This window comes from Grus americana, chromosome 15 (assembly GCF_028858705.1).
Source record: "Grus americana isolate bGruAme1 chromosome 15, bGruAme1.mat, whole genome shotgun sequence".
Taxonomy (NCBI): domain Eukaryota; kingdom Metazoa; phylum Chordata; class Aves; order Gruiformes; family Gruidae; genus Grus; species Grus americana.
In genome coordinates this window covers 14465578-14490523 of record NC_072866.1, presented here as the reverse complement: position 1 = coordinate 14490523, position 24946 = coordinate 14465578, and the positions used below count along the sequence as shown (strand labels likewise).

The 24946-nt window shown below is 44.6% G+C and overlaps 1 protein-coding gene across 1 annotated transcript in view; it reads left to right on the top strand.

Annotated features, from left to right (window-relative positions):
* The window catches only part of FAM20C (FAM20C golgi associated secretory pathway kinase), a 59715-nt gene extending 35086 nt beyond the window's left edge, over positions 1 to 24629 (top strand). The window contains exons 4-10 of the mRNA XM_054843191.1: positions 10463 to 10555; positions 12330 to 12445; positions 20475 to 20655; positions 21255 to 21364; positions 22891 to 22972; positions 23067 to 23126; positions 23470 to 24629. Coding sequence (XP_054699166.1) covers positions 10463 to 10555; positions 12330 to 12445; positions 20475 to 20655; positions 21255 to 21364; positions 22891 to 22972; positions 23067 to 23126; positions 23470 to 23722 — 895 coding nt within the window. The 3' untranslated portion in view covers positions 23723 to 24629. The remainder of the gene's footprint in view (positions 1 to 10462; positions 10556 to 12329; positions 12446 to 20474; positions 20656 to 21254; positions 21365 to 22890; positions 22973 to 23066; positions 23127 to 23469) is intronic.
* The last annotated feature ends 317 nt before the right edge of the window (positions 24630 to 24946 follow it).

Sequence of the window (24946 nt, the reverse complement as noted above, 5' to 3'; positions counted from 1 at the left end):
ATGCATAGTGCCTTGAGCTGAGCCGTCTGCTGGCACCCAGGTCGGAGGTTTGCAGGGGGGAATTGCACATGATGCTTCACTGTTCTGATCTCATTTTGTACTGCATGTGAGAACAGTATCCAGACTTTGAGATCCATAGCTGGTAAAAGCAGCTCGCTGTACAAAATGAGAATTTCATGCTCTTTTTTTATGTATTGGTCTACACATACACACCATGTAGGCTCTGTCCTGTTAATGATTTTGACGGTAATTATTTATCTGCAAAATCTTGGGCACTTAACTCAGTGTAATTCAGTATCCAGTAACTCTTGAATGGTAAACTGTAAACAAAAAGCCAAAAGTGTTTCGCTTCTGCATGGGTAGGTGGGAAGGGAGGAGGAAGCATGCCATAGATTAGCACGGTTTCTCCTTTGGGTCCTTGGGAGAGTGGAGCTCCCCTACACAAATGCAGATAGGCAGGTCACCCGTGACACTAACCAGTGAAATTTAAAGGAATTTTCATTTTTGTAGCTGGAGCCTGAGCATCTTTTTATTTATTCTTCCAAGCCACAATAAAATGACAGCCTCATTGTATGGCTAATAGAGAGCTGTGATTGTGTTAGGTTTTATCCCTATTATACGATATTAAGAACTGCAAACGTTTCATTTGTGAGAGACAGAAGAGAAATCAATCTACAAACTGCAAGAGGGGGCCTGTACTGAATGGGCTGAATGCAGAGTGCAAACACTGTGGTGCTTCTAGTTGTGTCAATAGTCAGTCCAAACAACTTCTTCCACTTGGGCTGGAGAGGAGAACGTTGGGTCCGTATTGCTCATACATACTGTCTGTGGCCCCTTGGCCTCTTCCTGTACCCGGTGCAGCTCAAACGGCGTTTCTGGAAGATGAGAGCACATAAAAATTATCTGTGCTTTGCTAGATCCATTTGTATTTCCCTGTGTGGGGCAGGAGGCACATTGAAAGCCAGGATTTGAGCCTTATTTCTGGTTAGTCTGGCAATACCAGTAAGAAAAGTAGTATTGTTTTTTGTTTAGAGGGGTTGCAGTGCTCTGTGTGGTACAGTCGTTTGGGTACAAGGAGTCTTCAGCACACCTAGGACCTGCAGACCTCAGCGTCAACCTGAACGGTGACATCTGGGGCTGCCAAAGCCCACGGCCAAACCGATTTGTACTTTGGGCTGAATGACACATTTTTTTCCCAAAGTAGTTGTTGTCGTGGGTGGAAGAAGAAGAAGAAGAAGAAGAAGAAGAAGAAGAAGAAGAAGAAGAAGAAGAAAAAACGAGTGCGAGGCTGGAAGCGGACGGGGTGAGCGGCCAGAGCTGCTGCGGGGATCTGGTGCTTATCACTGGCTTGTTCTTCCAAAGTGCTGAGCACAAAAGAGCTCCAAGGAAGTATTAAGTCTATGCCTGACTGTCAAGGACGCGCAGAGTTCACTGGCTATATGTGTGCCCAAAGTTAAGCATGTGCTTAATGAGGCTAGAGTGCTTCGCTCAGGGCAGCGCTGAATCCTTAATAGCTCCATGTTTTGCAGCTTTCGCTGAAAAACGGGGCTAATATTTCCCTGCTTCCTGGGAGATTTTGAGGACAAGCTTACTAGCATTCATGGTTCTCGTAATGATGGCAAGGAAACTCATGAATAAAAAGGAAGAAGTTGCGTATCGATACATCAGGTCCACAGTAATTACTGTTTCCAACCTATTTTGAACTGGAACCTATTGTGAACCCTGGAATTTCAATGGCACATACATCACGTACAGCGAAAAGAAAAAATCCAAGAAGCCGAAAGAAATTTGAGCTCTGCTATGCTTCTAATATGTTTAATGTTATTGTTCCATTAAATCCCTACCCTTAATGACCCCAGACATATTAAATAACATTCTCAGGGCTGAAGAAACACTTCAGACTTCTAATTTTACACATATTTTTCCTCCTGCGCTCTCAGAGCTCTACAAATGTTATATATTGAAAAACCTCTGTAGAAAATATTCTGCAATCTTTTTCCTGAAGAAAGGCCGAAGGTACCTGGGCTCACACTGAGCCCTGTTTGCACTGCCTCTTTTTTCAGAAATACTTTTTGCAGCCGTATCATTTTTCATGTTTGCAATTTATGGCTAGCAGACAATGTACAACAGAGCCTCAAAGGGATAAATCAAGGGGAAAGATGACAGATAGCACGGGCTTGGCATGGCAAAAATGCTCACACCACTTGTTTAAGAGTACAAAGGAATCCAAGCCTTACAGGGGCAGAAAATCGTGATCGTGATAGAGTGATATAGTGATACAGCTTCTTAATGAAGATACCTTAAGGAAAGGCACAAAATATCATTGCAGCACCTCATTAGTGATATTTCCTCCTTATTTAATTGCTGTGAGGCTTTTTTCTCCCTGCTGTGGCAACAGTATTGACCATGTTAACGCTGGCACTAGGAACTCTTTTGTTGTGATGTCAAGTACCTTTTAATCTTTCAATTCTTCTATGTCAAGTCAGGTTTCTGCCTCAGAGATGAACCGAACCTTATTTCTGGGTTAAGAATTTTTTTTATCTGCCAAGTGAATTAGTGACAGGAGCTTCCAAGAGCTTGCCTTCCTCTTCATACTGTGACTCATTTGTTTTTCTGTACAAGCCCTGCTTTTTCTGGATGATAGAAAAACATTTCTAGCCAACAGGCACTGCCACTTAGCCACTGTGGCATCGGTGTTCATCTATTCTCCGTCCCACACCCCCTCTTCCCACCAGCGTTCCAAAAGAGGGAGACGAAGGTGAATTTGCAGCAAGACCCACACCTTTGCACACCTGCAATTTCTGCATGCGTGTGCCGCCTCTTGCACAATCAGCATACCAGTATGGATTATGTACCTCCCGCCAAGCTCCCTGCGCAGAGGATAGGCTTCTTTAAATCAAGGTATGAAGACCTGAGCTTCTCCTTTTGGAAATACACACTTCAGTCCCCACTACTGGCCCAAGAGCAGCCGGGTGTCATTACTTGCAACAGAAGCAGCCCTGTACGCAGCTTGCAAAAGCAGTCATGAAAAGCATCGTTATTTCCCTTACCCCAGCGTTTTTGGTAGTAACCGAGATCAAAGCCTATCCCATAATGTTGGAAAAACTTGTCTCACCTCAAGTATTTTAAACTTGCATGCCTTCTAACACTGTGCCTGCCTCTTAAATTTGAGCTGCTTGTGGGGTGCAGGAGAAATACAGGCAAATATTATAAAGAATGATTCTACTTGTCTGATCGCATCGTGTGCAGTACCACGGCAGGCGGTATTGGATATTGATGTGTGTGTCGGATTATACATTAAGTGCACCTACGTACATCCATCGCCAGTTTGGTAGCACTGGAGTTCGTCTCTCTGGTTTTGTATGACTTACGTGTTTTGTAACAGCATTTCATTTTGCCTTCCTTTCAGCCGTCTACTAAAGAATAACAATAACACTACTAATTAATAAACCCCAACAAAAACAACCCGTGAATCTCAGATCTGCCCGGGCTGAGAGAGCAGCCCCCAGCACAGGGACCCCCTCTCTTTAGCCACGTTCCCTGGGAGCGGGAAGGGGACCGCCGGCTGTCGCGCCGAAAAGCACGGGTGGGGGAGACATCCTGACAAATGTGCTTACGCTAATATTTTTATTCCATTTGCTTTTCCCAGGTGACAGGCAGCTACTTACTAGGCAGAGCTGGAAGTAATATTCTGAATTGCTGAAGGAAATTTTCCCAGTTGATCAAACTCTTATGTGTTTTGTGCTGATCAAAGATTCTCTTCATGTCTTATGTATCTGAAAGTGCAAAAGAATGAATGAAGAAAAAAAGAGTTATTCTTCTGTGCTGGTAGACAATGAAATGATGATTGGTGAGATTATGCCTTGACTTTACTGTCAGCACAATGTCAGTGAAGGCAACGGTATGGAGAGGGTACATTTTGAGATACTAATACCAAATCCAGATCACCAGAAGGAACAGAAAAGCCCCAAAGAGGAGGAAATCGTCTGGGTTTATTACTATTTTTATATTTTTAGTAGAGAATAAAATGAATCTTTCGTATTCTTGGAGCATATTAGTTACCCTGATTATTCATCCCTTCATATCCTATCTGCTTGTGGTAACTCATGTTTTGCTCAGGTGAAAATCTGCTGTATATATCTATATATATAAATGTATACATCTACATCTCGTGCCTGGGACAGCAGGAACCTTTCACTGGTGCTGCTCCGAGCCAGGGACTGGTTTTGCACAACCTTTTCTCAAACACTCTGATCTATGTAGAGGAATCAGAGGCTGCTTCTAGAAACAGTGCTGATTTTAAGGAGAAAGCCTAAAGAAGGCTTTCAAGGCTTTGGGTTGCTTGGGGTTTTAATGAATTAAAAATAAATGAATTGTGCTTAGTAAAGAAGGGGCCTCTGAGCTGGGGAATCTGCAGTCTAAAGGCGTTAAGGCTTAATTCCCAGGTCTTGACTTGGGGATGCTCTTTTCAGGAATGGGAGCCAGTTGTTCTGGCATGTCTACGCAAGTATGCCTTCCTCGGAAAGGCACTCGGATCGAACGCAGCAAGTCTGACTGTGATGTTTTGCCTTGATGGTGGAGAGAGGAGGAAGAGCGAGACTGGAAATTAGCAGCAGAGTAAGGCCAGGGCATGGGGACAAGGAGGAGAGAGGGCTGTAGCCACGGGATTGCGAAAGGACATTTTGAAGATCACGTTATAGCGACGTCTGTCAAGAACGGTTTGGGTCTAACTGATCTCGCCCTGGGGCCAGGCGATGGGTTAGGTGACCTCCTGAGCCTTTTTTTCTTTGACTCTGCAACTGGAAATGGAAAAACCCACCTGAATGTACTGTTTCCCTGTGCATTTTCTCTCCCTCTTCCCCTCGCTATCCTCCTGTGCCAGGTAACAGGATATTTATATACACAAATGCTCTTTTGGAGGCTTATTGCCATTCTCTGCATAAGAAGTTTATGATTTATATTAAGCTAACTGGTCCTTGAGCATGTGCTGTTGTCAAGCTCTCTTTGTCTGCTCGGGAGAAAAGCACTCCGGGGCTGGCATGCAATAGCATGATCTTGGTATTTATCCTTTTGGCGGTTTGCTAATTATTCCTATTGCTATCACATCCCTGTGCGAATTTCTGTCTTTCTGCCACAGTAAATATTCTCTCGTTTTTTCTAGCTGCAGAACTGCTAGTTAAACGGGAGAAGCCTGAATATCCTGCAGAGACCCATATTGTCATTTGGATGATAGCGATGAAACGGGCCAAACATCCTTTCTGAACCACTTAAATTGCATGTCTTTGCATTCCTGGATTGGCCGCTCATTTTCTGGACCGTATTCTGCTCTTGTAAACAGCTCGTATCATTCCTGGGAGTGCTCTTTATAGCAGAACGCTTTGATAAAAGCCAAAGCCATCAGCTGCCAAGACTCCATAAGGAATCAGAAATAGGCACCAGATATCTTTGCTACTGTAGATGTAGCTGCTATCATTTATCTTCCGAAGGGCTGACTAAGGCACTAAAATGTACTACCAAATTAAGTGGCATTTTTTCCACCTGTTCTAACCAGTGCCAAACGCATAGAAAACCCTCCTGGATGATACGACTCTGCATGCAAAATCTAAGTACCCTCCTAAGGACTGCAGCTGCCTCAGAGACATCGGGTTTTTTTCCACGGGCTGCCTCCTTCACTTAGAATAATAAGCTTTAGATTATCTCCGGGCACTCTAGATCCCACTGCTGCACAATCCAATTTGACATAAGGGTTGCAGGGGGGCGGGGAGGGAAGAAAATCTTGCAAGCAGGGACCGGACATTCAGTCTGAGTTTTCCACTAGGACAAAGAAGTTCGTAGGCGAGAGATTTTGTGGGGAGATTTCATGCCTGTCTGTGTGGGAAGAAAGGCTCTCTGGACCCGACTGAGCATCTGTGCTTCGGTTGCTCGCCGGAGCAAGGGGCTGCCTACGAAGCCCCACCACGGTGCTTCCAAGTGCAAGAAGTCCCCAAGTCCCTTCCAGGCCACAAAGTAGTTGAAAGAGCAGCAAACTGCTGGTTGGCAGTCTTTCAGTCTTGTATTAACTCTATTTTATCATTTAGGTAACACTGTATATTAACTGTTGAGCCTGCAACTCAGCTCCAGAACAGGTATTTAAACACCTTAAATACTCCATCAGATGAGAGGAAAGCTGCTTTCCGAAGGAGAAGAATAGCGACCTACAGCTGTGGGTTGACTCAGATAATCTCCAGTTAGCTGCTCCGATAGCTCTTACCAAGGTTAGCGGTGTCCATGCCGATGCAATCACCATGCCTCGCTGGTCTGACACGTCGCTTAGTGTTTTTACTGCTGCCGAATTTCCCTGGCCGGAGAGGGCGAGGGTGTCCATCTGAAGAAAGGTTTAACCCAAGCAAACCCACTCCATATGTTGTGATCCGCGATCATCCATCATCCCTGTGGTTGGTTCCCCTGATTACGTGTCAGAACAGGAGCGCAACCTATTTAAAGGGGGCTGTTTTCAAATCAGCGGCACGTCCTTTCGTTAGTTAAGGTACGCGGGTCTGACACAAAAGCTGTCTCTGAAATGTCCCTGGGCTGCGGCGTAGGAAGGCAGCGTGTGTCTGTCAGGATAGCACTTGACTCAGATTGGGCTGTTTGCCCTATTTTCTAGCTTTTTGACTGCTGTACAGATAATAGGACCCCTCCAGAGCGGAGGAAGTCTGGCATCGAGGCAGGATTCTTTCGAGTAATACATGGCCCTGGTGGGTATTAATCCTGGTAATTTAGGCAGGTGGATGCGAGCGATCCTAGAAAATAAATATAGATTTCCACGTTAAAGGTTTAGTTTCCGTAATGGTGTTTTCTGAAATGGCAGAGAGTCTGCAGAGCCTGCAGACTCACTGTGGAGATGAGGTTCATGAATGGCACAAAAAAACCCCAAGAAATTTTGGGGATCAAGTAATTGGCCAAAAAATGTTTACAGAAACAGTTAAGAAAAGTTTGAGGCTTTGCAATTATTTCTGCATGCAAATCACTATGTTAGTTTATCCAGATACTACTGAACACCAAAACAGGTCCCAACCGTAGCTAGAGTGGAGCCGACTCACCAGATTTGTTCATGACTGTTCACTTATCAGAGTAGCTTTATTTCTTCTAGTTGTAAGCGTGATTCGCTTTTCTACCCATAAGATCGGTTCACAGTTGCATCTCGTCTTGCGTCAACGCAGACACGTCCCCGTCCTGTTTAAAATCCTTCTTTACTTCCCGTGTTTTCTCTGAGTTGTGCCATGGTGGGCACATTTTCATGGGCTTTGGTTTCCCCTTAGTTCTTACTTCTCCTCTACTAGTGTTACCGTGCTGATTTTTGTCTTTTCCTCGTGCTGTAATTGGTCTGGTGCCACGGTGTAATTTTTAACTGTGTGCAGTACCAACAGACCTCCATCTGTCTCTCCTCCAGAGTTTCCCAGCCTGCCGTTGTAAATATCTGCCAAATCCTTCTCCAAAGAGAGGATCACCAGATTCCAACTGTTTGCAAAATAAGAGCTGCCGCCAGAAATCCTCTCCCAGCGTCTGCAACCTGTGCAGAACCTGTCCCCTGCACGTGGTGGGATGGCACTGCCGGCACCCAGGAGCTCTGACCATTGCTTTAGTTTGTTGTCCCTCGGAAGCGTACCCTTCTGGAGAGGGTTCAGCATATCGGTCTGTGTGCCTAAATATCTCACTGTGTGTGTCATTTTATTAGAAAATAACCTTCAATAGCCATCAGGTAATAAAACCAAAATGACTTGAGGGTTGGGGGGTTTTCCCCCTTTCAAACATGCTGTGGGATGGGTCGGGTCCAGCGTTGTTTTGTAAGATGCTTTACTTGACCTGGAAGGGACTCAGAGTGCGTGCCCCTTTCCCAGCCTGTCCCTTAGAGCCTCAGGGACAGTGACCTCGATCTAAAGCCGGAGTAACTCATAGGACTTGCTGACTGTATGCCCGTGTTGCCCAATATTTCCAAGAGACAGAAAAGTGGGAGCCGTAACAGTTTGACACGGGCATGGACCATGGGGACTGTGGCTGGAGGGTGTTTTTCTGTAGAGGGAAGTACCTGAAGCACCAAAGAAACTTGAGAGTTTGTTTTGTGATGTATAGTCAGGTTTAAAAAATACCGATATTTCCTTTGTCTAGATCGCACTGTGGATTTGGTGTCCATTTTGGAAGGTTTTAGGACAACCAAGTTCACGATTTTCTAGGAGGGTACGCTACCACTTAATAATACATTATGACAGGAGAGAAATACGTACAAACAAGTCTAAGCCTGCAGGACAGCTATACTTACTCCCAAATGAATAATATCCCCAGCCATTGCCAGGGGTGGCAGGGAGCGAATAGAAAAGTGAAATTAGAGAGACCGGACTATCCCGGCGGTGATGTACTGACTGCCCGGCGTGTCGAGCAGGCAGCGCAAAGGAGCTGGGCTGGGGGTATAGCTGTGCTCGCCAGATTGAGATCCAGCCCTTATTTAAGTCTGGTTTTCTGGAGCAAGACTTTCTTGTAAAGGAACAGCCGTGATTTGTTTCAAGTCTTTGGGAGATAAAAAGCAGATGGCATTGATTAGCTAATTAGTAGTATTTTCTGCAACTTATCAGCTGCGCTGATGTGCGTAAAGTTTGCAAAAGCTTGGGATGAATCTTTCTCTTCTTTGATTTGTTGAAGAAACTGAATATTTTAAAATCTGGAGGGGAGGGAAAGTTATATACAAATGTGTGATTTTTCTGCCCAACAGAAATATGTTAATCTTCTCCTTTGAATTTGTATTCAGAGCTCATTTCTTCATTTTTGAGGGGAACATGCACAATGAGGTCGCAGCTCTCCTAGGTCTTGTCTTGATTGCATGGTGTATTGCGTGGCGTGCCATAGGTTTCTGGCTCTCCCATATTCCTCTTTGTGGGCATGCCCCTCCTCCATTTGCGTTTACTATGGAGACAAAGCAAAATATTATTTTTTGTTTTAGCCAGGCTCACTTTTAGCTTGTCTCCTTGTGAACCCTTGGCAGTCACAGCAGCACCCTAGCAGGACTTCTGCCAAGCATTGGCCACCTCCATGACCACTGCTATGACAGTGGTCGGTGCTGTTTTGGCCAGAGCATTGCTGGAGTGTTGGAGGACCCTCCGACCTTGAGTTATACTGGACAGATACCTTGATGTTGTCTCTATGCTGGCAATTGTTCATCATTTAGGGTGAGATAGCATACCTCACCAAGATATTAATATAAATAAGAATGTCTAAGAAGGAATATCAGCCTTTCAAACCCTGCTGGTGGCACAGCAAAATTTTCATGCAGCCAAAACCCATGAGATTTATCTGGTTTCTCCAGCCATGTGGATACAGGAAGGCTGTAGGTGGGTAGATACCAGTCCCGGTAGTCATGATGGTGGGTGGACACAGCTTTGGGTTTCTAACGAGCCCCATAATTAGAACTTACTGCAAATTCTCTGGAGGTTTGATCTCTGCACCAGCACCACCCCAAAGCCTTTCACGCGACAAGGTCCCGGTGCAGAAGCTGTATTTTAATTGCCAGCATGTAGCACGGGTGACGCACGAGCTGTCAGCTGGCCACCTGTGACAGCGGGGAATGAGAAAGGGCTTTGTTTTCCTCTTCTGGGGAACTGTCCTCCCTTGCAGATGCTCTCAGAACAGCTTTGCAGTGCTTATCTCCCATTTAAGACTTCAAAATAGGGCATGGTGCACGTTGAGGAGGGGCCCAGACCTTGTGCTGGTCCACTGCCTGAGGACATGGCCCAAAGGGAGACAGAGGCTTGCTCCTCTGTTATATAGAGCTTTCTGTTTTCCTTGGAGTTCGGTGTTGCAGCTTTAGCTTTTCTGTTTCCATCAGAATGACATTTTTTATTGGTTCTTAAACTGAAGAAACAACAAATTCTGCATCCTCTCTGGAGCACGGTCTTGTTAATGTTCTTTGAAACATGACATGTGTCGTGGCCGTCAAACTGCAATGATCCCATTTCTTCTGAAATGAGAAAAACATGTCACTTTTGGCTCTAAGTGATACAAAGGGAGAGTCATATTTTAGATAGGAGCTGCACGGCTGCCAAAGATGAAAGAAAAATGTTATTACTTTTGGAAATTTCATAATTACAGTTAATGATAATTTAATGAAATGACATTGTCTTCACCGCTATCACTAATGAAATGTTTGAGAGTGATAAAACAGATCTTGTTAAATAGAGTGAGAGTCTTGAGCAGAATAGCTTTGTGACAGCAGCCTGCATGCACAAGTCTTGAATTCCTATTTTTGTGTTACAGGGGTTTAAAAAAGAAGATAAAATGAAGGCTACACGGCAAATAACGCACACATGAAGTATTTAAAGGCCTTCCATTAAGCAAACAATGCTGAACTCCTGAATAACGTGCTGATGACTGAGTACTGCTCTTTAGAAATGCTAACCCTTCATTAAAACACTTCCCTTGTTTTGCTTTGCAGACAAACCAGAGAACAAGAAACCCCGCCTGACTTTTTTTATTTCTCAGACTACGAAAGACATAATGCAGAAATAGCAGCATTTCATTTGGACAGGCAAGTAAAATGGATTTACATTAAAAGAAAAGTGGAAATATTGTGATAAGTTTCTGCACTTGGCCAGCCCTGTAACTGAATTACTTTGAAAAAAGGGGAAAATGGAACAAAGGTGGGCAAATGCCATGAATAAATGAAATGGCAGGTGATGAAAGGGTAGATTAATAATTAGGAAATGTGACTTGCTCTGGGAATGAGAAACCGGGCAATAAGTAATTCTCAAAAAGAAAGAGAAATTATATTGAAGAGAAGCTGAGAAATGAATTTCCCTTGTGATCTTGAAGTGCATATGGAGAGGACCCATCTCTTGGGGAACACGTTGCATCAGTGTGCCGGGAGTCTGGCTCACCCCAATTAGCTCCATGGCATGCAAATCCAAGCGAGACGTGGGCAATGGTGTGAGTATTCAGAGAGGAATAATTGAGATGGGGAGGGAGTTCTGGTTTCACAGCAGAAAGCCGGGGCCGTCCCGTATCAGGAGCATGTTTAGGCCACAAGTTAGTGGGAAGGGGAGGACGCTGGTGGTCATCCCATGCTCCTGTTAGCTGGAAATGTCCCCCCAGGCAGAGTTAGTGCGGGGTACGGTGGATACCCCAAGACTGGGAAAGGACTGCAGCCCTCTCAGCCTGCCCAGGTTAGGAGTGGAATTAGTAGTCAGTGATGAGTTATTAACAGAATGGCATTTCACAGGTGGAGTTAGAGCTGAAGCATCTTTCACGCCCTGAAGTGCCAAGAAATGTCCTTCCAAAAGCTTGAACCTTTGGGGCCACAAATTATTTGGGGGTACCTGTAGTTTTGTTGCCTTCTGGGTTGATGGTCAGGGTAAGGGAACCTGCCAGCGGGTGGCACAGGGTAGGTGTGCCATTAAGAGCCACCCCGGTCAGATCCTTGAAGGATCTTCTGTGTTTTATCTTTGTTGACCTTGGTGTTGATCCCTTCTGCTTTATATTTTATCTTGCCATTTTAAGCAGATGGTGCTGTAGGAAAAAAACCATTAATGGAGTTCCTGCAGGGAGGTATGTTAAATATCCACACACTAAGCAGAAAAAGCAGTTGCCGCCCAACGTAGAAAATCTTATCAGCAGATAGTGGACATAAAAATCCCACCTGTGGGGAGGCTTTGTGTGGGGACTTTGCTCTTTTGCTGTATCTAATAGCAATGCTTCGTAGGGAGTTTTTCATGATCTACTAAGGCAGGGAAGTTTGGGGTAGGGAAAGGCTCTTCATCCAGCCTTTGCCTGTGGGAAAATTTTTAGTCTCAGGGAGATCGTTCAGGTTGGTATAAGGGTATTAAACCAGAGAAGAGCAGAAGCAAATAAATCAAACAAATACTAAGGCTGTCAGGAGAAAAAAAGTTACTATTAGGTGGTGTTTATGGAGGAAAGAGGCTGAAATCCCATTCCTCAAGTCACTTAAAAATGTGGTGAGCAAAATGCATTTTATAACAATCCTGAAGTGGCACAAAGTCAAAAATAAGTTTCTACTGTCTCTTATTTCTGGATTTCTCTGTGTCTTCATTTTTTTCATGGAACAATGTGTCCCCATACTCTTCTGTATTTTGCATCTGCTCCGTACTATGTAGACAGATCAGAGCTGATCATATTCAGGACAGATTTTTTAATATACAAAGGATTATCCAGTTTAAAGTTGATGGGCTTTTTACTCCTTAAAGATCACAGATAAATGTGCCTTCAGAGTGTAATGAACCTTCCTAAAACCTGTCACTATCATTACGTTTTAATCCTTTACATAAACTCTTCTCTTTCTCTTCCAGGATCCTGGATTTCCGTCGCGTGCCACCGGTTGCAGGTAGACTGGTTAACATGACGAGAGAAATACGAGATGTTACGCGTGACAAGAAACTGTGGAGAACGTTTTTCATCTCACCAGGTAGTCTTGGAAATAACCCTGTATTCTTTCTATCCCGCCGAACATGTACTTAAGGGAACGATATGTAGATTGCTTAATTGCTCAGATATTTCTAATAGAGCTGTCTTCTAGACCTTTGATTAAAAATAAATGTGGAGACATAGCCTACAAAGAAGACTTTATTGTTTTGAATTGAGTGCCTTTTCCCCTTGACAAATTATCCGCAGAGGCAGGCTTTTATGTTCACAAAAGCAAGGTATTCAACAAATGTTTTATGTAGAGCAATTTCTAAAGCAATTTCTTCTGTTGCTCTCAGTTTACCCAAAACCTTATTACTTAGCCCATTAGTTATTTAGACTTTTTTTTTCTACTGCGATGTGATCCGTCACTTCTGTTGGTCAGATGCATTTATTTCTCGGTTTTGACTGGAGGACCAAAACCTGATTTTCTGAGAGTCATGTACTTCAGTTTTTATTACAACAGGAGTTTGAAAAAAATCAAGCAAATAAATAGATGTGTAACATATCCCGCTTCCAGCTCCAATTCTCCGCTGGGCAGAGGCCAGAGTAGAAGTGACCTGAATTGTTCCCAGTCCTCGTCCTTGCTTTGAGGGCTGACCCCAGGAACCGATACCGCTCTCTATTACTCTTCACTCTTTCATATCATCTGGTGGCCTCAGCCAAGGATGGAGCTCCACTGGCTGGGAATTTTACCAGCACGGGGTAAAACCATGCCCAGCTCACCAGAATATATGGCTGGAATGGGTAAAGATGGGCAAGGGGTGGGAGAAAGTGGTGTCATCTCTGTTCAGCATCTGGGGCGCTGAGATGGGGAAATGAAGGCTCTGAGTTAAGTACAAAAATACATCCTGAAGTATGTTCTTAGAGGAAGAATATGTAGGGAAACATTCAATTTAAAGCACGTAACCATGTTCCAGTGAGCATAACTCATATTATTTCAGCTGCGCACAAATGTGCTTTGCTGAACTCGGGCTGTGTCTTGTGTAACAGGCAATCTGGGGCAGAAACCTCCGGAGATCTCTCCCTTGCGCTGCGTGTGATTGGCCGGAAGCTCTTTATCCCAGATCCCTGAAGTCAAGAGCCAAAGACTTAATTACAGTTTCTCCCGACGTAACTGTAATTTATTGCTGTTAGCTAGAAACAAGAGCCCTGTCATTGCAGAGCTTTCTCTCTTAAAATGTTTATCACACTTTTGTGATCACCAATAAAGTCATTACTATGGCTGTTATTTTTAACTTCATATTTGTGTTCAGCTCTGCAGGACACAGTTGAGCAGACAATTATTTATTCCAGTAACTTCACTTGTAAAACACATTACATAATTACAAGAGGTTTCATCCTACCCCGTGTTACGAGCGCTCCAATTTTACATGTGCAGTCGTGGTGACAGCGGTGACAGTGTTCACCAAACCTGATGTGCAGACATTTCTCTGTGCTCCAGCCAGGCACTTGTGCCTCGGTTGCTTTTTCTCCCTCTCTGTCTCTCTCTCTACTTGGGTGGTTGTTTTTGCTTCATTTTTTTGGAGGCAATCACACACAAAAGATGGCAAAAAAATCTTGTGACTGTTTGTGGGCACAAGGTACTTGGGCTCATTTGAAATATAAGCCATTTTATTCCCATTTTAGCAAGTAAGATGGATTAGTAGGTTTGCTTGCTTTTTAGTCTTCCCAGGTTATATATCAAGGCTTAGGGGTGAACCTGAGTGATTTCTGAGAATTACAAAACTGTACTCAAGTACTGAGCAGCTTACAGCAGCCAGAGCATGGCAATGCGGAGTTAAGGCTGCCGGTTCGGATGAAGATCTTTATCTTGCCATTATGAAATTCCAGTCATCCAAGGGATGATCCAAGCATAATCCTTTATTCAAATTTATTTAGAGGCCTCAGATAAGTTCAATTAAAATATTTGATTAACTATGAATCAGGCTTTTCTGGAGAATGAAATGCTTAAGCAATTAATTTTTCTTTCAATTTTACATTTCCTAAATCAATGTACTTTGCTTAAATCACCTTGGTTACTTGTCAGAGTTCTTCCCTACAAGTCCCCAGTTTAATTAGTCGGATTTTCATTAACATATGCCCAACCTCCATCTTGTATTTCATACTGACCTTAAAAGGCAGGCATTAATTAATGCTTAATGAAAAAGTAATAAGGGTTCTAAATTAAGCGTTTAGAAACAAAGTCACAAACCTCGCAGGCAGCTGAAGCAGCAGATTGCGGGTGGAAAAGGTTGGAAGAGGAGGGTGCTGGGATGAGCCCCATGGCCTGGGGAGGTGAGGATGGAGAGGGACCAGGGAGCCTGGGCAGGACTGGAAGAAGCTGGCTTGTCCCCTTGGGCAGGTGAGGGGCACCACCGTCGGTTGGTTCTGAGGGAGGACTGGTTACACAGCTGAGCGACTGAGGTGTGATGTATAGATGCTTGCGAGAACCAGTCTGTGCGCCCGCGTTAAGCTATGGAGGCCCCCCGGGACTCCCGTTCGGGTGGCTGTGTCTGCATCTCCATCCCCAGCCGTGCTCAGGGACAATTAATGGTCGTGGGGACACGCGGCGTCCGCTGGCAATGTATCCCTCTCCGTGCACCCATACACATCTCTTAAAATTAAACGAGCGCTAAATGTAATTAATTTTATAGAAAGCTCTTCCCCTCGGGCTGGGAGACTGCTGTTGGCAGTGGAAACCCGCAGAGGGTAAATACTGATGATGCTCATCACTACACCGTGTTACTCCCTGGACCAGTGCGGGGATGTGTTGGAAGAAACCTCACTGCGTTTCCACGCAGGGCCACCTCTCTTGTCTCATCAGGCTTGGAAATCGGGGCCAGGAGGGTGCAGGCAGTTCTAGCTCCAGAGCACGCTGCAGAGCAGCATCCCTTCTTCCAGCGGAAATGGAAATGGCTGCGAGCAGACGGGTCACTTGATGCATTAGGCTGCGTTCGGAGAGAAAGCAGATTGCAGAAAAGTGCACTTCCAGGCAGTTTGGACTAAACATGAGAAATGGAATTAGGTCAGTAATTATTTAAATTAATTTTACATCCTTTGCAGTAGGGCAGACTGCAGTAGCCCTGCTACTCTTACAAATGAATGGTAATTTGCTAGGAAAAAAGAGACATATTAATGATGTCAGCCTTCGTTTTGGAAGTAATTGAGGCAGCAGCTTAAAGAAATCGATGTTACACAGCTAGTAAGCACTATGTTTTTGTTCATATTAACCAATTCCAAGGGATTATGGATTTTTTTTTCCCCTCTCAGCAAACAATAGCAATTCTGAATTAGCTATTATTTTGAGCAGGTAAAAGAAAGATCTTTTCATGCATTGCTTTAGTAAATATTCAGGATTCTTTCCAGTACTCCAGTTGCACAGGCTTGCTAAATGTCCTCTATTAAGAGTCATGCAAATCTCAATAAAAGAATTGCTCTGCCAAGCAATTTGCTTTAAGGTATCTCCACTTGTTCCTTTTCTTCCTGAGAAGAATTATTGTTCAGCTATTGGGATGACGCACAGAAAATGTGCAGATGAGTACACAGGCACTCTGGTTCTTAATTGTTGTAATTAGTTGGAGTTTCGATCACCAGACCATGATTTTTGTGTGGATTTCATTACGAATCGTATCCATTCATCCTCAGATAATGAAAATCAGACATTTGCAACACCGTTTGGGACTCTCTTGCCTCTCTAGTGCTTTGGGGAACCAATTCTGGTTTTTAAAGGAGGAGTTTGCATGTGGCAGATTCGCGGCATTTGAACATTTCAGCATATATAAGCATCCCTCCCTTTCTGGTTTACCAGCACTGCTGCTGGCGCTGGTTCTACCCGCTCTGCAGGAGCACAAATTCCTGGCGGTCGCTTCTTTTGCAGGTGTACGTAGGGACGGGGGGCTGTACAGAAGCACCTATATCGTACGAGAAAGGAACATATGGGCTGAGAAATTTTAATTGGAGGAGAAGGACCACACTCCAGTTAGACCTCATCTCCCTTTTCCCTTTGATTTTTGCCTTCGAAAAGCCAAACCCTGCTCTTGGCATGAGATTGCCGGCGCAGCACTGGGCTCGTGTCTCTAGCTGGAAATTCACCCTCAGCCTGCGGCGCAGAATGTGGGTCACCTACTTAGGTTTCAAAGAAAGAGGCTTGCTACGGCACCTTGAAGTCTTAAACGAGAACTGTGTTTTTCTATATTTGGTACCTCTTTTTTTTCTACGTTTTTAAGAAATGTTAAAAATGAATGTTTCCCCAGATAATTCAGGCTGCTTCATCTCACTGCCTGTGTATAAGAACTAGGGTAGACATATCAGGATTTCTATTCTGTAGCAATCAAAGCAGTTAATTACTTTAATAGCAACTTGAGATACATCATCCTTTCACCTCCACTACCCTCAGAAATCACACAGGAGCCATGGACCTAAGTACCCGAGCCCACGGGGAGAATAACAACCGGCAGAAAAAGCTTCACCATTGAAAGTAACTTCTCACCGAGAAATACATTTTGCGGTTTTACCACAAGTTTGCTGTCTTAATGACAGGACGCATCCTGCCATCGCTCGGAGGACTGGCGTCCCGTTGCAGGCGATGGGGGCTCTGTGGGAAAATCAATAGCCGCAGGAGCCTGGCAGGAACGGGGCCGAACGGCCCGGCGTGGTGCAGGCAGCGCACGTGCCAGCTGTGTCACTCTGCAGCAGCAAATGCCATCACTGCCCTAGCCCCCGAGCTTTCCTGAAGATTTATCTGGATACGAATGTGTGATTACTGTCAAATGATTAGTCCCAGTTGCTTTCGTTGACAATACAGACCAGGGTTTCATTGTTCCCAAAGTTAAATTCAGAAGCAAACTATTAAACACAGTATTTATCTTCCCACTGTGCAAAATGCTGTGTTTAATATAATTCCTTTTTTGAAAGGTCAGATTTACATAGTGAGCAGCAGAGGCTGCGATAGCGTGGGAGAGGCATTGCTGGGTCTTTTGCTCTTTAAAAAACAGTTACGGCGGCAGATAACCGAGCATCAGCTTCCCGCTGCCAGGTGGAAGTCAGGTCATAGAAACCCTGGAAGATAAGTTGTCTCAGGCGATCAAGATAAATCTGTATAGGTTCCCTCCCTCCGCAGACGGGCAGGTGATGCTGACATAGCTGAATTGAAGCACGAGCCCCACTGCAGCTTCAGATGGCTGGAAACATAAACCCTCGCTGCAGTGCGGGGGGGAGCCTTGCCTTCCCACCGAGGCAGCAGACACCTGGGAACCGAGGGATCTCTTTGTATCTCCCAGCTCCCGCGTGCTAGCCTGCAGCAAAGAGCATCTGTAGGTGATTTCTTGTAAATCATCCCTTGGGGTGGCCTGGAACCCCTTGAAATATTTTTTCTGCGATAATCTTTTTTAAGGGTATAAATCACAGATGTTTTTCCCCAGTTTTTATTGGCCGAGAATATCCCAACCTTCCTAACGGCCCAGCGTGATCCTTCTGTTTGCAGACCGTCTGCAGCTGGCAGCGCTGCCCACAGGTGCTTGGACAACTCTTCGCTTGCATCCTGAATTATGGCAGAGGTTCCCAGGGAGGCATGAAGCCCTCCTCGTTTTGCCAGGATGATCAAAGGCAAAGTTGGGGCACCTGTGTTTGCCCTGCCAAAGCTTTGCCACGTCCATCCTGCCATAGCGTTTTTGAAAAGAAATCTCGTGAGTGGTCGTAGACCGCAGGGCAGCGCGCCCAGGGCTTGCGTTAGGTTGGGTTTGTCTGGATGTTGACTTTACACTTGAGTTTAGACTGAGGAAATGAGGGAGTCCGAAGGAGGGCCACTGAGGTGGTCCTGGAGCTGGTGCATCTGATGGACGGGAAGAAGCTGAGGGTTTCAGATTTGTTTAGCCTGCACAAGAGAAGGCAACACTGGTCTGACTCTGATGTTCGTGGTGGCCTGAAGGTGTAGCATGGACCAGATGCCTCCAGAGTCCCTTCCAACCCAAGCTTCCCTAGCCGCGATTGCTCTTTTCCCATGCGGTTTGTAAAAAGGTTTTCAAAACTTCACCTTTAGAGATGTGAGTTATATTACCAAGTTGCTTAAAGGGAAGAATGAGTGGGATTTCTGTTTAGAAATTAATAGATGTATCGTGTGATGAGCAGCACCAAGGTTCATAGGAAATTGCCAAGCCGAGTGGCTTGTTGGTCGAGGACATGGTCACTTCTTAGCTCATGGGAAGTATCGAACTATTGGGTTTTTTTAATTAAAATGTGAAGGGACTAAGTATGCCTTATATGTAAGAAAAAGCTTTTAAAATAATTTTTAAGAAAGGATATTCTGCATGGTAAAACACTTTAAATTACAAAATTAAAGGTATAGACATGCTGAGTGCTCCCTTCCTTCCTTTTGTAATTTCTGTTCTTCATTTTCTCTTCGCTGAAGTACTTTTCTTTCAGTAATTGTCAACGAGGTTTTTGACCGCAGGGTAAATATTTCTGGACTGAGTCAGGATGTATTTAACGGGTATGAGCCAGCCCTGTGAATGTCAATATACAGTTCGGGTTGGAGTTGTTCCTGAGCACAGATAGATGAGTGGCCCTCATGAGTGAGTGACAGCAGAGGATTTCGAAAAGGCTGCGTCCAGAGTAAAGTAATCACAACTTAATGGACAAATCTGATGGCCATCAGGAGAGGCTTGGAAATGAAGAGCTGAGACAAACTGTCAAGTAGTAACGAACCAGCCTTTTAGTCCAATTAGAGGATGTAATTCCAAGGTTCGCAGTTGGTCTCGGATAATACGGTTAATTAATATAATCAAAAACATCACGAGACCTTATTTCTCTTCCACGTTCTCCTTCTCCTTCTCCTCCTTCCGCAGTTGCAGCTCCTTGCCCCGTTGCCTCCTGCTATCTCCGTAGCACCGGTGTTGCTCCCTGTCCTCTTGACTCGCCGCCTCCCTTGCGTTGCCCACCGGCAGCGTGCCATCTCCACCAGGAGATGAAACCCCCCCAGGTTACCTTTCTGAGCTGCGTGGTCTCCTGTGGCAGGCAGAACGTCCCCCCCTCTATTCACCAGCCCTTCCTGCCTCATCTGTTCTGAGCCTGCCCGAAGGGGGAGCAGCGCAGACGCGATATTTGAATTTCGAGGCCTCGTGGGGAATGAGGAAGCAATGTGACTTCTCAGCTCCACGCGTTACCGTGAGGAAAGGGCACGCTTTTCCTCTGATGACATTTTATCTGCATGAAGCAATGTCAAAAGAGTTGTAGCACATCAACAAGAAGATCAGCATTGTGCTCCTGTTCCTGTTCGTAGTCCAGCATTGGTGAGGTTTGGGGATGAGCTGCTCCCTCCCACCTCCAGCGAATTCACACGGGAGGGGGGTTCTTGTAAAGAGGTGGGTGTTCCTGTTGGTACAGAAATAAGTGGTGGCAGCTTTGGGGAGGTTTTAAGGTAACACACACTCCAAAACCTGCTGCAGGTTCTTTTTCTGTGGTTCTTGGAGTAACGTGATGCATGGAGGAAGAAATTTGTGTTTGGGATGCGTGCTGACAGAGTTACATCTGTGCTATTCCCACCTTCCACACACACCCCCACAGGAGTCTTCATGGTAAACAATTCTCTGTAGTAAAACTGCCAGTTCTTCTCACAGCAGCAAGTAAATGAATGAAATGTTGTTGTCTGTTCTTAAAGAAACAAGCCAAGATTTTGAAAGGTGACTTAATTTTGGGCACACGCCACTTGTTGAGCTGTGGGATTTGAGGTTCCAGCCTGGGGTAACAAATAGATCCCAAAGGATGTATCAGTCTGGGAAAATGAAAGGAGAAGGGAAAGGATTCAAAAAAAAAAAAAAATCTGGGCTTTTGGAATATGAATAGACTGGAAATAGTCACAGAGAGCTCAGCACAGCGCATGACCCCAGCCCCTGAAATGAATGTGTGTCCAGTGGTTTCGGTGGAAGAAAACTATGTGTGGTAACGGGGTTTTGGGTCCGAGATTTATTTCTGCTCATCCATACATCATTGCTTTTATGAATTCTTGAACACTAATTTAAGGGTAGCTTTTAAAACTCTTTTCGTTTATTTGCCAGCCAACAACATCTGCTTCTACGGGGAATGCTCCTACTACTGCTCAACAGAGCATGCCCTGTGCGGAAAACCAGATCAGATCGAAGGCTCTCTGGCTGCTTTCCTACCTGATTTGTCTTTAGCTAAAAGGAAAACCTGGAGAAACCCTTGGAGACGTTCCTACCACAAGCGCAAGAAAGCAGAGTGAGTAGTGGTGAGCAAAGGCTTCGCCAGCTGCAAAGGGCGATAGGGAAGTAAAGCAGCGCTGCGGTTACTGCCCTTGCCACATCTAAAGCGTTGAGGCTTAGGAGAGCAGGGTCCAGCTCCTGGGAAGGGCCAGAGTACTTACGCTTGCAAGGAGCTCCAGCTTATGGTCCTGAAGCAGAAAGGACCTTCAATGGCATAATTCCCTCGTGGCACAGACACCTCCCGTGGTTTTGACAGGATGCAACGGGACCCGTCTAAGTCCTATCAGAGGGAGAAAGATTCACTGCTGTCAGCAGCCCTAACCACGTCTCAAACGTTTTCATCACACAACTGATGGCGCAGCTGGTCTCCTAAATCCTGAAGCTGTTAGCCAGATAGTTTTCAATCTTATGATTTTCTTCCTTTTTCATCAGTCACAATCTTTATTGGTTGCCTGCATTATTGGAAGCAGCCTGAAGAATTTGCTGCCTCTACCTGACCCTGCCCTCAATCAAACATGATACAACATCATCTTTGCAAAATAACTTTTTTTTTTTTTTTTAATACTCAGTAAGCTTTGTATGTCACATAAAATATCAAAATATTGGCTTTTCCAGATGGGAAGTTGATCCAGATTATTGTGAAGAGGTTAAACAAACACCCCCGTATGACAGTGGGACCAGAATTCTGGATATAATGGATATGACAGTTTTTGATTTCCTAATGGGTATGTTTCATCTCTCTCAAAAATTAAATGCAACATTTAATTAGAATAAGAACCATTTCTTTCTACACCGCTCTGCATAGCTCAGCAGTTTGCTAAAGCACGGTTGAAGCTGCGTTTACTGTATGTGCCGTTCTAGGTGATTGTGAGAAAATGCAGATTTACATGGTTATGTATTCCCATCAGTGCAGATTAAAGGAACAAAGATGTTCAGAAATGCCGAGCGATGATGAATGCAGGTCAGGCTAGTCTCCTTCGCAACAGTTAAGGGCTTCACAGTTTGCTTTAGTGAGTGCTTTGCCATTGTAACGTGTGGCTCCTACATCCAAGGACTGTTCATTATTTTCTTTGTTTTTAACCCATCGGGGGGGGGGGAAGGTGTCACGTTGTCACAAAGGCAACTGTGGTACGTATCAGGAAGGTTTTTTCTGTTTATATAACCTGATTGTAATAAAATCACTATTAACAAGAGGGTAATAGTGACCCATTCCAAGCCTACTCAGTGATTAACACTGAGACATTCTTATATGAACCCTGCTCTGCTGCAGCTAATATACCTGTAAGGTGCCAACATACATACTTGATCCTCGGACACGTGCCAGCATGGACAGCTCGGGCAGTGCCGCTACTGAGATTTCTGCAATAGGCTGCAGCAGGAGAGGCCAAATCACAGCTCAGGAGCCATATGTGGCATCTATAAGTGGCTCAAGACCCCCGCCATGACGACAAAATTCATAGCTTGGCACCAGTACTCTGCACATGGACCTCAAAAAGCAGATCCCGCGTCTGCGTGCCATGGGTGCCCAAAAAGAGCCCTTCAGCTGTACCACTGCGGTAGCATCCTGATCCATATGTTACAGCCATATTATCGTTCTGGCTTTTCAGGCAGCCAGAAATTTGGACGAAGTTCTTATTTGAGGAAAAAAAACAAGATGTTTGGTCATGGTTCAAAAAGTTTAATACAATATTAGCAAAGTCCCATGGATTAACATCCCTGCTTGAAGGATGCATTTTGCCCTCCCTAAGCTCAGCCTCGCCCCTGGCACACACGTACCGTGGCTGCTTTGCACACCGTGCTGGCCAGGGCTGGAGCGGCAGGGCTGCTTTGCACTGACGAAGCTCTGCTGGCTCAGGACATAGCTACCTCACAGAAGACCAGGCTCCTGAAGCTGTTGAGGTGCCATCGTCCTTGAGAGGGATTTCCTTGGCGCACCACAGGAGGGGTCGCTGGAGGGTGGGAAGGTTTGTTTTGTCTCTTGATGGGTCCTCTAGACCTTAAGTATAACTCCAGAGAGCTGGAAAAGCTTGCAGAGGCAGAACAGCCCATCCTCCAGGATTTCACACTTTGGGGTTTCCACAGTAGAGGCAATCGAGCTCCGTAGATCCGTTCGTTGCTTTCTCTGCCTTGCAGAGCCATCGCGTTTGGGGAGCACTGGGCTTCTTGCTGAACCGTGGCTTTTGTATTGTCCTGGTCTGCTGGCTCAGCAGCAAGCCGAGTGAGAATGGTCTCTTTTCTCTTTATTCCGTAGGTAACATGGATCGACATCACTACGAAACCTTTGAGAAGTTTGGAAATGAAACATTTATTATCCATTTAGATAATGGAAGAGGGTAAATACCTTTAATAATCTTTCGGGGGCGGGGGGGGAAGAAAAAAAGTCTTTAAAACAGCCTTTGTAATATTCTTGCTGTTATCTTTAAACAGGTTTGGAAAATATTCCCACGACGAACTTTCCATATTGGTGCCTTTAAACCAGTGCTGCAGGTATGTTTTCAGAGTCGTGTCCCATTTATTTAGTTGTTTCCACTAATAGGACTGAACTGTTAAGTGACCCCTCCATTGCGTCCCATGGGGAGATGGAGATGTTACGGTCCTGCCCAGGGAGCCTGACCCGAGCCAGCCCTGAGCGCTGGCGCTGACGCCTTCAGTGCTTTGCTGAGATCGGGACCCTGTGGAAGGGTCTTGCCTGGTTCTCGTCATTCCGGGTCACACAATAAGGTTCTTACACTATTATTGCTGTGCCGACTATAAGCCTTTTAGCCCTGTCGAGATCGATAGTGATGAAAATACTGATTTTCTTTTTTTTTTTTTCTCCTTTTTCTCTTAGAATAAGGAAGTCTACCTATCTGCGATTACAGTTGTTAGCCAAGGAGGAATACAAACTCAGTGTCTTGATGAAGGAATCTTTACTAAAAGATAAAATAGCTCCCATTCTCTACCAGCCTCACTTGGAGGCGATGGACAGGCGGCTGCGGATTGTCCTCAAGGCTGTTAGTGACTGTATAGAAAAGGATGGTTATGACAATGTGGTTGAAAATGACTTTAACACTGATGTTAACACTGTTACGACCGAGAGGTAGTGAAATGGCAAGACTACGTTTTTACCAGCCAAGTAAAGAAGATTCAAAGAGGAAAAAGAAAAAAAAAAAAAAGTCTTGCAAAAGACTGTGTATGCCACTTTGTGAATTCAGTGAATTCAGAAATGAGATATAATTGTTCCCAAAGTAGGTAAAGTGTAGACTCTGCAAAGGATTAGTTCATTAAGAAAAATAAGTCTAATGTGATGCTTTTCATTAGTTCCTAAAGAGAGATCATGAAAAGATTCAGAAAATACTCAGATCATTGCCAGACAACAGTCTGATAGCAAAACACCTCCTGTCCTTTTTGTATAGAAAGGAGGCCTTTACTTAATATTTTGTATTTATATATGGTATATCTATGAAACCCCAGACCTACCTACCAAATTTGACTAAGAGGGACAGCATAGTTTTGTGACTCACACTTTATTTGTGGTGACAGTCCACTTAGTATTTTGTGTTAACCCTTTAAGTGCTCTAATCCACTGTATCTTATTTAAATTGAATGCTTTTTTTTTCCCCCAGCTACTCAGCATTTAAAGGGTTAAGGCATTATGAACTTTTAAAGGCAAAAAATAATAATTATTATTATAATAATAAATACAGTGGTTACCAGAAGGGAATTTCACTAATTGTGCATTGACAGGAATACTTGAATGTTGGTTTTATTACAAAGTGATGTAAAATGACAGGTTGTACTATTTGTCCATAACGAGGTGGCAGCTCTTATCTTTCTAGACTATCATAGCTGAGCTGCTACTTTTCAACTTTGCTTTTGATAGTTTTGTGTAAATATATACATATATGGGTAAAAAGCTGCTATCAGCAGCTCTAGGCTTACTTTTGCAGCATTTTTGTGGAATTGTTTGCAACGTGGTAAAAGTGCAATAAAGATATGGCAAAACGTGTAGCCGTTGTGTCTAAACGGATTCATTTGTCACTGGAGATCTCGTTCAGAGCAACGCTGTGCGCGCCCGCCAAGGATTCCAGCAGTAGGCGTTTAAATTGTCGTCCCCTTTTGTAGCAACGGCCAATCGAGCTGAGGTAGGGACTTGGTGATTAATACACATTACAGCTCCGATAAGGACCCTGGTGTTGAAAAGGGCTAATCTTTCATATGAAAGCATTGTTTTGATTATCATTTCAGCAGCCCTTCCTCTGGCAATTACAGCTGTAGAAACAAGCTCTAGAGCAGCACCTCTAAAAGATTATGGCTTGACACGCTGC